The sequence below is a fragment of the Aulonocara sp. 'chitande type north' Nkhata Bay genome, linkage group LG18, assembly GCF_057382095.1.
Source record: "Aulonocara sp. 'chitande type north' Nkhata Bay isolate Kocher_YH1m ecotype deep benthic linkage group LG18, A_spYH_male_GT1.1, whole genome shotgun sequence".
Lineage (NCBI taxonomy): Eukaryota > Metazoa > Chordata > Actinopteri > Cichliformes > Cichlidae > Aulonocara > Aulonocara sp. 'chitande type north' Nkhata Bay.
Window position 1 is genome coordinate 39278127 of NC_141361.1, and position 13561 is coordinate 39291687.

Here is a 13561-nt window from a genome sequence, read left to right on the forward strand (position 1 = left end):
CTGTTGCTTTGGATGATTGCCTCCAGATATTTAAACCTTGACTACCTCTACTCCTTGCATCTTCATTGTTACACCTGTCTTCCTCGTATTCACACATACATTATATTCTATCTTGCTTCTTACATTCCTGTTCTCTTCAGAGCCTACCTCCACCTCTCCAGGCTCTCTTCCACTGCTCTCTGATCTCACTACAGATCACAGTGTCGTCTGTAAACATCATAGTCCACATAGCTCCCTGGTGTAATCCCACCCACTTAACAGTTTGATACTGTTGACCATAATATTTTATTATAGCAATTAGAGGATTCTGTAGGTATTAATGTTCCACAGGGCTCCGTGCTAGGACCAATTCGGTTTACATTATACATGCTTCCCTTAGGCAGTATCATCAATCATAGCATACAGTTTCATTAATTTGCTATGCAGATGAAACCGAACTCTATCTGTCCATGAAGCCAGATAACAGACATCAATGAGTTAAACTGCAGGAATGTCTTAAAGACATAAAGACCTGGATGTCCTCCAATTTCCTGCTTGTAAATTCAGATAAAACTGAGCTTATTATACACAGCCCCAAAAATCTTACACAATGGTATCTAACCAGATGCTCATTACCTTGGCCTCCGGTAACACTGTGAGGAATCTTTGATTCCTTTTTGACCGGGACATGTCCTTCGATGTCAAATTAAACAAATATGTAGAACTGCATTTGTGCAGTATCTCATCCTGTCTCAGGCTGATGCTGAAAACGTAGTTCATGCATTTATTACTTCTAGGCTGGACTAGTGTAATTCATTATTATCAGGATTTCCTAAAAACTCCCTGAAAAGCCTTCAGCTAATCCAAAATGCTGCAGCAAGAGTCCTGACAGGGACTAGAAAGAGAGAGCATAGCTCTTCCATACTGGCCTCTCTTCTTTGGCTCACAGTTAAATCCAGAATCAATCATCTTTAGGCATGAAAAGATGAAAAAAATCCTGATTGAGGTTGTCATAATTCATGCATGACAGCGTTAAATAACAATAATTACAATGACAGTACAAGAAAACAGCCTTTGAACAGGACCAAAGCAGAATGGCTTCCAGGTCCTTCTTCGGTGAAATCGGCTTCCTGTTTGACAGACACCCTCTCTACTTTTAAGGTTAGGCTTAAAATGTTTTGAGAAAGCATATCGCTGGGGTTGGATCAGGTGACCCTGAATTCTCCCTTAGAGACACTCCGATATTTCTAGGCTGCTAGGGGCTTTCCATGATGCTTTGCATCCTCTTCAGTCAGATGTGGTTTTTTTCCATCACTATGTGTTTATACTCCACTTTGCATTTAATCATTAGTTATTATTAATCTCTGGGTCTATTCCACAGCATGACTTTGTCCCATCTTCTTCCTCTAACCCCCAGGGGGTCGCAGCAGATGGCCTCCCCTCCCTGAGCGTGGTTCTGCTGAAGGTTTCTTGCTGTTAAAAGGGTTTTTTTCTTTCCTATTGTCACCAAAGCACATGCTCATGGGGGGTGGGGGGTCTGATTGTTGAGGTTTTCTCTGATTTCTCTGTATGTAAAGCACCTTAAGGCAACTATCGCTGTGATTTGGCGCTACATAAATAAAACTAAATTGAAGCAAATTGATTTGGCTTGGAGCACTTTGAGTTGTCAGTGAGACAACATAAGTAGTTAAAAAGTACACGTCAGTATTTACTACTATTATTAATAACTTTATTACTTGTGCTGCATTAACTGTAAATAGTGAGCAGAGTTGAGTACCTGTAACTGTCTGAGCTGGTTCAACTGGAGTCGCAGCTCACACACATTCCTCTTGGCTGACACTAAACGCTGTTGCACTCTGCTGTCAGAAGCAGGGGCCCGAGCAGCTGGATGGATGGAGGTAAAGCTGTCAGTCAGAGCAGCAGGATTCTGGGGCTCAGATGATACTCCTGAAGGGCAAAGAAATTGTTTTCTTTTCAGAATTTTCACACCATGAGACACACTCATAGTGGCAATATGTACATTTAAGAAACCTCTCACCAAGTCTGTTGTTTATAAGGTTGCATTCTGGACTCTCACTGAAAAACACAGACAGACAAAAGACCTAAAATGACTGTTTAACCCAGGTTTATATCGTATGCAGAAATAATCTTACTTTATGAGGCAAAGATCTGTTAGTCAAACTAATATTATATTTGATTAAATGAATTCTTGTTTTATACACATTGTTATTTTAAATACTACCAACAACAAACATAATAAATGTAAGAATAATTAATATAGTAATTGTTAATATCAGTAGATGTTACAGACCTGACAGCATCCTTGTCTCCGGGTCCTATGGACAAAGCGTGGTGCACTAGCCCTGCTAGACTGGCTATCTGCTCCTCCATGGCTTTGATTCTCTCACTGATAAATAGGAATACATACATTATATCCATCACATAACACTTATATGAACCATGAGAACAGCTTGCCACCATGTAACTGTCATAATTTCGTTTAAGCACCATTTCCCAACCATTGGTCTCATGATTCTTTATATTGGAAAGGAAATACACTCCGATATTAGTGGATAAGCAATTTTGAGAGCATCCTGGTAGTTCACCCTGAGTCTACATCATCAGGAGGAAGAAAGGTTCACATGATCAGCCCTAACCATACACTTTATCAGAAGGAACAGTTGAAGCTTAATCTTAAAAACAACTCCCCTCTCCACTTCCTCACTGGTCACTTCCCCATTGACACTTAGTTTAGCTATGAATCTGAGCTCCCTGTACTGATCATACTTGAAAAAGCCTTAAAGGACAAAATAAGGTTAATCATTTTATGCATTTTGTGACTTAAGTGGGGTCAGTTTTGGAAGAGTCCAGCTGAACCAAGCACAACATTTGTTAATGGAGTTTTACTTTTATAACACATTTCTACTCTGAGCATTCAAAGCAAATCTCAAGAGGCCTGTTTTTTTACTTTGCAGATATCATCACTGTGTGATATTTTGCAGTTACTGAGTGTCAGATTTTGAAACTTCTACCACGCAATTTCGACCTAGTAACAGAAATATCTCATAGGACAAATGCGAGATAAGTCGTTAGTTGTGTATTTAATTCAAAAAGGGCAACATGTCATGTTTTGTTCTTGGAGCAGAGTATATCTGGGCTGATTATCAGCTACTGGTATAATCTATCACTATAAGCATTCACTGAGTGTAATATAAGGACTATTTTTGTGATGCAACTGGCTAAACATGGAAAATAACCGAACCCACTGCTTAGTTATCTTTCTCATACATTATGAAAGACACAAGAAAAGTTGTTCTTTTTTGTCTTTTAAAAGAACATCTGTGATTTATGTTTCCTGTGGTTTCGTCATAGGCTGCAATGCAACAAGGCAATTACTCTGGCTATCAGCTCACCTTTGGGCATTGCTGGCATTCATATGGCCCTGAAACAGTCTCTCAGTTTGTCCCAGAGGACTGTCAGCAAAAACAGATGAGGTGGAGGATGAGGATCCACTTCCTCTGCTTCTGCTTATAATCTCTAGTGTAGCACTGTTATTGTCCTGCCCCAGGGACTGGCGAATCAGTGACTTCTTCTCAGGAGACACTAGGCCCACACCTCCGATGATTTGTCCACCATCAAACATCCTGACTTCACTGAGTCTGTGAGGGGAACTAGGCGGGATTTTGGTTCCCATTGGGGGAAGCTGACCGTCAGTATACTTCCTATTCTTCCGCCTAGAGAAAGAAAAAGCAGATGGAATAGAAAGTGAATGTATGTACAGCAGTGTAAAACCCACATACAATATGGTCCTTTGACAAATAGATGAAACATCAAGTAATCAGTTTATCAAAGTCTCTAATTTCTATCGTAGTTTTCAGTATAATAGAGATGGATATAATAGCAATCAGTTAGTTATTACAAGTCATCGATTGATTTTCATGTCATTGATTGAAATAAATGTTCCCAATCTTGTAGTTGGTCACCAGGTTTGCACACATCTCAGGAGGAATTGTTGCCTACGTCTCTAACTAACTCTAAATCCTTTAGGTTTCTTGACTACTGCCAAGCAAGTTGAAGCTTCAGCTACCTTCACAGGCTTTCTACAGGATGGTCTGGAGGAAAGAGCTTACATAGAGCTCCAGACCACTGATGTTTTTTACATGACAAAAGTGATTTAGACAAAGAAACAAAAAAAAAATTACAAACAACAATATAGTATACACAACTGCACCAAATTGTGGATTATTAAACATTATGTCTCTCCCTTCTGAGTCCCTGTCAGTACATACATTAGTAATTGATGAACAAATTGATTTAGTTTGCTTTAAAGAAACCTGGTTAGAGCAGAATAATTATGTTAGTTTAAATGAATCAATAGCCTTGAATCCTTGAACCACAAGCTACAGAGGGTGTGGCAGCAATCTTCCACTCCATCTTACAAATCATCCAAAGACCCACACAGAGTTTTAATTAATTTGAAAGCTTGATGCTTACCCTACCCTCACTGGAAAACTTAAAAAAACAAAACAAAAAAACAACCCCAATCCTCTTTTGTCTGATCATTTCCTTATAATACTTAAATCTCCAATAGTGGGTTACAAAGCAGTGGAAAAGTACATTTCATCTCTTTCTCAAAGGACTGTAACTAAGTTTAAGGATATAATTTCCCCATGTGCCAACACAGTGCCGAGCAGGTACTTAAACTCTACTCCCTAATATTTTTTTTACAACTTCAATGCATATTTAATTTTCTGTAATATATTTATAATTAGAGCTATTTGCATTTATTAGAGATATTTTGTTAAATTTTGTAACTTTGTAATATATTCTTTTATTTAGTTCAGTTTAGTTCATTACTGTTCTTTTCATTTTGGAGCAATTGTCACCACATCGTTTCCTCTTCGATTATTAAGGTATTCTGATTTTGATTTTGATTCAAATGATTCCTGGAAGAAATATAATCCAGTTCAGTTCAATTTTATTTATATAGTGCCAAATCGCAACAAGGTGCTTTAAACTGATAAAGACTCCACAACAATACAGAGAAAACAAATAAAATCCCAACAATCAGATGGTCCCCTATGAACAAGCACTTTGGTGACAGTGTAGACTCTACACTGTCACCAAAGAGGAACAAAAGCTCCCTTTAACAGTAAGAAACGTCCGGTTACTTACGTTCAGGGAGGGGCGGCTATATGTCACGACCGGCTGGGGATGAGGGAAGGAAGACAGGACAAAGACATGCCAGGGAAGAGACCCATGGATTAATAATAACTTAAGATTAAAAGCAGAGGAAAAAAAGCAGAAAAAAAAGAGTGAAGAAGAAACGCTCGGTGATAATGGAAAGCCTACTGCAGTGTAACTAAGGGAGTATTCACAGTAACCTGATCCAGCCCTAACTATATTTTTTTATCAAAAAGGAAAGTTTTAAGATGAATCTTAAAAGTAAATCCAAATCCAAACTGGGAGCACATGGCTCTGCCTCCCATTCTACTTTTGAATACCCGAAGAACCAGAAGTAAACCAGAAGCCTGAGAGCAAAATGCTCTAAATGGTAAATGGCCTGTATTTATATAGCGCTTTTACTAGTCCCTAAGGACCCCAAAGCGCTTTACATACCCAGTCATCCACCCATTCACACACACATTCACACACTGGTGATGGCAGCTACATTGGAGTGAGAAGATATTAAGCGGCCTTTAAGATAAGATGGGGCACGATTATTCAAGACCTTGTATGCAATGAGAAGGATTTTAAATTCAGTTCTGGATTTAGATATATATCTGAGCAATAAAGCTTATGAGTAGGAAACACTGTTGTATCCGGCCTGCTTTATGCACAAAAATAATCACGTGAGTAAATTACTAAATTAATACAATCCATGTAGAGATTTATTTTCCTGTGCCAAGACTTGTTGATTATATGATTTTTGGCCAGGCCTGCCCTCAACAGCACACACAGGCTGTACATTCACTTTAAAATATTTGCTATATAAAAGACTTACAGGATGGCTGTCTGATCTTGAGTGATATAACATCACCAGTGTTGGGTAGGTTAATTTTTCCAAAATGTATTTTTTAACATATTCCGTTACGTTACATTACTCAATAAGAGTAACATATTCTGAATACTTTGGATTACTTAATACATTATCATGCTTTTTACAACTACATGAATGTCCTATTGCTGTGTGATTTATTACTATTACTGAAGGCTACTCTCCACACCAACACCAACTAGATGTTTAAATCTTAATATAAATGAGTAACAGTAGGTGCACATTAGGTAAGGCTGCACTTTTTGCAGTGATCTTGTATAGAAACTATTCAGCGCGTATATAAAACAGGTCTGCGGCTCCGAACCGTAGTAAAGGGACCTCTGGCTAATACGTCAGGTTCATGTCGGGCTCGTAGCTGAAAACTAGCTTTACTTTGTTGTCTGGGTCAACTTTGCTAGCAGAGACAGAGAGAGGCGTTGAAAGGCTGCTCCAACGGGACTTATTGTTTCAGAGGAAACACGAACACAGTGTACAGTCGAGTCTTAACAGCTTACTTACAGCTGGGCTCGTCAGGCTCTCTTTTTGGCTGCAGTGGTTATTATTATATTTACATGCTTCATACATGCTATGCCTTTATCACACTGCCTATCGTCTTCATATTAAATAATTTGTTGAATAATACTATTTAAAAATATTTCTTCACGTCATTATGCGGGCCACAATAAGGGGTGACATGTGCCGCGAGGTTAAGTCACACGCGTTAGAGCCTCTTAATGTGCGTTTTGTTTAGGTTTCCATCAGCGTGGAATTACCAGAAATAGAGAGGGCATAGCCTTATGAAACAGGAAAATACCGCCGTGTAATCCATTTATTTCAACAAAGTAACTATTCTGAATACCACCTTTTTAAATGGTAACTGTAACGGAATACAGTTACTCATATTTTGTCTTTTACATACGTAACGGTGGTACACGTATTCCGTTACTCCCCAACACTTAACATCACACTCACATAGGCCTTGCCCAGTCAGCTCCTACTTGAATTCAATTCAGTTTTGTGCCAAATCACAACAATTGCCTCAAGGCACTTTAAACGTTCTACTATTGGATTGCAAAATGACATGCTGTAACTGTCAGGCCACATACCCAAAGTGACTTTTCTATTTCTTTGGTTTAGCTAACCAAAGAAACGGTGTGGCTGTAGCTCAGGTGGTAGTGCAGGTCATCTGCTAATGGGAAGGTTGGTGGTTTGATTCCTGGCTGCTCCAGTCTACATGTCAAATATCCCTGCAAGATACTAATGTCACGGCGGGGTGCGCCGGTGTGTTTTTTGAAACAGGACCCAAAAGCAGATGTGGACGAGGTATTGCAAGTTTAAACAGAAAGTGATCCTTTATTTGGATGATTACAGGGGTTAACCAAGGAACCCTAAGCAAACTAAAAAACACTAAGAAACAAATACTACGAAGTTCTATGACTATGGTGGGGATAACAGACGACCCGACAATGACATTCAGAGAACAGAGGACTTAAATACACACATGAGGTGATCAGGGGAAGTGGAGACACATGAGGAAACAGCTGACTAGGATAAACATAATGATGCACAGGCAAGAGTAAAACTAACCGCATGAGCACAGAACACAAGACCCTTTTCAAAATAAAACAGGAAACATGCAGACTTAGACACGACAACACAACTTAACAGGCCTAACAAGCATGACAGACTAGACAAGGAACCAAACATAACCACACAGACATGACACATGAACCAGGGAAACTTAGTACAGGGGAGATGACATAACTAAGAAACAGGACTACACAGTAATCTAGAAATTAACTAGGTGCACTAAGCTAAGGCACAAAATAAATACAAAAGATACATAAACTCAAACACTGGGTCGCTTGACCCAGGACCATGACAACTAACCCCAAGTTGCTTTCGCATGCAGCTATCAAGAGTGTGAATGTTAGATAGAAATCACTATAATACAATCAGCTCATTTACCTACATTTGAATTACCGAAAAATGTCGAACTAAAGATTACACTGACAAAAAAGTTTGTTTTTTGTGTGTTTAGATGTTTCTTTTATATGCTGCCCAATGACTGTAGAAAACTGTCGGGTAGTCCAGTTTACTGAAGAACACCTCAGGCTGTCAGGTTAAAACACTCGGTCGTGTTTTCGTAGCGTAAACGCTGGCCCTCCTCTCAGAGCCTACGCTCTATCTGCTATTCCCTAACAGAGATACGCAAGTTTCTCCGTGACTGCAGCTGCCAGTCAAAGCTGTTATGATGACGTTTCACCCCAATTTAACATCACTGTGGTAGGAATTAGGAATTAGAATCAAACTTATGGGAAAGGAGACCTCTTGGACATCAATCAGCGTGATGAGAACTATTGAAAACAAAAGAAAGAATCTTTGGAAAAAATTTATTCTAGGAGAATTAATTTATTTTAGTCTGACCCCAGTCCCATCCGCTAACATGGAGGAGGTTTATGACCTATACTGCAGCCAGACACCAGGGGGCGATAGAGACGTTTTGGCTTCATTTTTGTGGAGCTGTCGCGTCGTCCATGTTTTCTACAGTCATTGATGCTGCCCAACTAAAAATGATCATTTTTAACCCATTATAAGAACTACATCTAACACATGTACCTAAACTGGTACAGACTGTTGCCTCCTGGCTGCTGCATACACCCAAATGGTGCAGAAATGAAGCATTAAACTTCAGACATTTCCTATTGCATATGTGTGTAAATAGGCAAGTATACCTGTGGAGGGAATGGGTCCCGTCCTCTAGATTATATTGGCTCTCTCCATAGCCCATCAGGGGTTTAATGGAGGCTCGGTACTGCTGCAGCCCTACTGGGAGTCCTAGGACTCCAACATTCACCACATCTGTTGCGAGAGATGGAGGGGCACTGCACTGGGAGGAGATGCTGCGGCGAGCTATTCCATCCTGCAGAGAAGCGCAGTAGGAGTCTGGATGTGGTCCTCCTTCACCACGCACCACCAAGGCCATGACCTTACTGCTGTCAACGTTCTCATCTGACACATACATGCATTTACACATAAACACACTGTCACTTTAGAATGTGGAGCAAACACACATAAAGAGTAAAAACACAGCCAGTGGTTATGTTTCCAAGAGTGTAGTGCAAGTAAAATCAGTTCAGCATTGTGCACCGGGTTGCCATGTGGAACAAAAAACAAAAAAAATGCAAAAAGCTCAAATACACACACACACACACACACACACACACACACACACACACACACACACACACACACACACACACACACACACACACACACAAACCCCAGACATTCAGACATTCTGCTTAAATGTGAAACTAAAGCTAGTTTACACAGCAGTAACGAGGTTTCTGGTTATCTGTGTGTATAGCAGCGGCAGACATTGACATACGGCATGTATGTATGTCAATGTCTGCCGCTGCTATACACACAGATAATGGGAGATGGCATACATCATTACAACTAATCACAGCCCATAACTTCTTCCCTTATGTCACAGCAAAGGGGGAAAAAAACACTTGCAGTAGTGACTCATTGTTCAGTAGGAATCAGCTAAAAAGCACATTCCTGCTGGAGGAATCTCACCAGGCTTGACATCTCTCCTCTCCAGGATGGCACTGCTGGTGCATATGGTACTGGATCGTCCTGCTCCCGAAAGGCGAAGTGTCTGTGCTAATGTAGTGCTGGGGTCCCGCACTCCCCCACTGCCCCCTCCACCATATGCCACCCTGGAAGGGGAGGAGGGCATAGACCGGGCCATGGGTGGAGACATGGAACCTTGCAGGCTTTGGAGGGTGCCACGACTGGATGATGACAAGGTGTGGACTGGACTGTGACTGCCATACAACACTTCTCTGGGGATCTGAAGAAAGTGAAAAAAAGTGCTCTGAAACTGCACCATCACCACAACTTAGAACCACAGACGGGGGGATAGAGCACTTTCCATAACACTTCATTGACGGCTGGAGTCACATCAGCCTGTTTTAAATCAGCAGTGGTGGTACAATCGTGAAAAAGCCTGGACTCAGTTGACTCAGTTGCAAACTATAGACGCATGTCACATCTATCTTTGTTGTCCAAGATCTTTGAAAAAGTTGTTTCTATGCAGCTCACCGACCATCTGTCAACAATCAGTTTGAGCCATTTCAGTCTGCTTTCAGACCAAACCGCTCCACACAACCAGCTTTAATCAAAGTGGTAAATGAGACAATGATCGCACTTCAGTTTTATTACTGCTAGATCTAAGCGCTGGTTTGACACTGTGGATCACTGTATTTTACTGGATAAGATTGAACGTTTTATCAGCATTTTTATCGGCATGTATCCTGGCTGAGATCCTACCTGTCTGGGAAATCTCAGAATGTTAGTTTTAAAAATGATCTCTCTGAGACCTGTGCTGTGAGGCATGGGGTCCCCTCAAGGGTCTGTACCTGGCCTATTACTGTTTCCTCTCTATCTGCTACTTCTTGGTCTTCTTCTATGTTATTTTCATGTAACCTTTCACTGTTATGCTGATGCCTGCAACTATATGATCCTTTAATCATTGGAAACTGTGCTGACTTGTCCAAACTGGAAGCTTGTCTATCTGCAATTAGGGGCTGGTTATCTGATAATTTTCAGCTTTGATGGTCATTGGACCACAAAACTTTCACTTGTCTTCGCGTATTGATTATTGTAATGGTCTCCTCTCTGGGTTGACGAAGAAAAGTTTTAGAGGTTTACAGACTGTACAAAATGTGGCTGCCTGCATTTTAACCAAAATAGGGAAATATGAACATATTACTCTAGTACTGAAATCTCTTCACTAGTTGCCTTGTAGGGTTCGAGCAGATTTTAAGATCCTGTTGCTCACCTACAAGACTTTAAATGGTCTGGCGCCTTCATATCTCTCTGACCTTTTGCACCTTTATGTTCCATTCAGTGCTCTCCAATCTCAGGGCAGAGACATAGTCCCAGCAGAGTTTACTGGTTTCAGGTGCTGGATGCCAAGCACTGTTGTTCACACTGGTGCACACTAGTACTGCTGGGTAACCCTCACAATTGCGACATGATACTTCTTTCTGCTCATTTAGTTTAATTTCATGTTTTTGTTCAATCACCTTTTATGAACAGCCCCGTTCTGAGTGAGTTGGGGATTCCTTCCTTTTCTGCTGTGGAGTCCTTTTTGGCCAGTTGTTGTTTAACAGGTCTGAATATGCATTTAATTCAAAAGTGTTTAGCTGATCCCAACAAGTCAGTTTCATCTTTCAGGCTTTGATCATAAAGCACATGTAATGTATTAATGAAACTCAGTCAACCTTCCAATGAAAATCAAGCGGAAATTTCATCATTTCACCAAACCCCAAGAAGTGTATAGCTGAATTTTAAAAGTACTTCCATTTGATAAATGGAATTTTTATGTTTTTGTGAATTCTGGATACACCCTTACATAAAATATATATCACTCACTCAGACAAACAAAAACATTCCTGACTCTGGGTCTTAAGAAAAAGAAATAATGTATAAGAAAGAATAAGTAATCTCAGCTAATTAAAAATAATAATAATACAAACGATACAAAAATGTACCAAATACCAAACCACCACCCCAAAATGTCACATACAAACATTTACTGAAAATGTTGAAAGTATAATTGTGCCTCTTTGTCCTCAAGAGAGGTCAGAAGTGTAAATATAATATAAATGGCACTCAGAAACATAAGTACAAGTTGCAAAGCCATAGCAGATATGAGCCTATCTGATGAATCTGTGTGTGTCTATCATGGAAGTCTTTAGCAAATTTAGCTGAATATGCATGGGTCACAATGCCAACATGATCAGCATTACAACTAATGTCGTTCCACTGCAAGCTCTAGTCACAAGTTTGGTTTCTGCCAGCAGCTACATATCAGATGAAGGTTTTCCTAGATATAAAAACATTATGGTGTTAGTCATCCTGTCAATTTCATTGCTATTGTCAATTACTGAATGGAGAATATGTCAGTGAACAAGTCATTTCTGAAACCAAATTATAAGCCAAATAATTGTGCAATGGGACAAATGAGTACAGATTCCTCCACCTCCATTTTTCTTTAATCCTACATATTAAATTTCTTTACAAATACTCAAATATGAATCTTCTCATGGTAAAGACTGGTTTGTTTTCTCCATTCTCCATTATTGTCTCAATTCTCCACACTACCAAGTGAAACAATAAATAATGTGTGCATATTTTGACTTAGCTCTGCATGACTACAGTTAATATTCCTATTGTTGTGCAAATAAGAGATGCATATTAGTCTATGTGACTGAGTAAACCTACAAAGAGCTGGCATGCCGAAAGAGATGAACTGCCAGAAGTTTAAAAATCCAACAGGTTGCTTTCCTTTTGTCCAGACCAGTTACACAAGGAGAGCAACCTGTCAAACAGATGATTGTTCGAGTACAAACCGAGTTGACACAAATTCCCAGCAACAACAAAATATTCTTCCAGCTATGACTCTGCCCTGACTGTCTTTCACTTCACCATTCAGACATCCAGTACTACTTACTTGACTTCCATTATTTCCCTCTACACTTTCTCCAACACAAACCCAAACCTAACGTTAGCTCACCCTACAACATAGGGACCTCAAACACATTTCTCTCTCATGAGTAATGCAAGTACAGACAGAAACAAATACTGTTGCAATAGTTCTCTTCTATCAATGTTAAGTTACTGAATTTTCTCAAATTATGAGCTGGTTAGTAACATATATGTAGAGGGCAGGGTAGCAGAATCCCCATTCTATTAAGCAAATGTGGTTCAATATCCAGTCTCAAACTATATGATGAAATTAGCTCTCAAAAGTAGTGGCCCAGGAAAGGAAAACAAAGAGAAGAACCCTTCAGAGTCAACAGGCATCTCAGTGTGGTAGAGGTTGATGTTTACCAGTCAGGAGGTTAGTGGCATGTTACCAAGCCTGAGCATTTGTGAATGTAAGACAAACAAATCTTGGAATGGAAAAAAGTGTTTGTATGAATGTGTGTGTGCCTGGATGAATACGGCTTGTAGTAGGAAATGCTCAGTTAGAGTAGAAAAGCATCATATGAGTACTCGTCCACTTGGGGATTCAATCCTTGGCTTGGCCAAGATACTAACCCCAAGTTGTTCACTGATGCATCCGTGGGAGTATGAACATGTGTAAATGTTTATAGAAAAAGTGCTTGTGTGATGAGCCATGTGGTATAAAGTGCTCCAGAAGAGTAGAAAAGCACTAGTAGCAGAACTCATGACCAAGTTCATCTGTGAGTTTTATCAGTGTACAAGATTCAATTATCCAATCAGTTGGAAAATTACATTAAATAGTTTTGTTTGTTTCAAATACATTCTGAATTGTACTGTTTCATTTTCCACTCTAGTTGAGCACTCAAAGTCCTTTATTCAACATGCCTCATTCACACATGCACGTGTTTTCTACCTAGCATTATTTTTCTTTCTCAGCAAAATCTTACTGTTTATTTCTAACCCAGCATCTACAGCTACAAAGACAAACATTAAGAAAAGCACAAAGGAAATCATTATTTA

At 39.7% G+C, this 13561-nt stretch overlaps 1 protein-coding gene across 2 annotated transcripts in view; it reads right to left on the reverse strand.

Annotated features, from left to right (window-relative positions):
- Positions 1 to 13561, reverse strand: part of LOC147309166 (uncharacterized) — a 96756-nt gene that overhangs the window by 39203 nt on the left and 43992 nt on the right. For both annotated transcript variants that reach the window (XM_086270591.1, XM_086270590.1), the window contains 6 exons: positions 9602 to 9878; positions 8752 to 9028; positions 3393 to 3713; positions 2291 to 2386; positions 2018 to 2055; positions 1757 to 1926 (listed from right to left, as the gene is read on the reverse strand). In XM_086270591.1, coding sequence (XP_086126717.1) covers positions 1757 to 1926; positions 2018 to 2055; positions 2291 to 2386; positions 3393 to 3713; positions 8752 to 9028; positions 9602 to 9878 — 1179 coding nt within the window. The remainder of the gene's footprint in view (positions 1 to 1756; positions 1927 to 2017; positions 2056 to 2290; positions 2387 to 3392; positions 3714 to 8751; positions 9029 to 9601; positions 9879 to 13561) is intronic.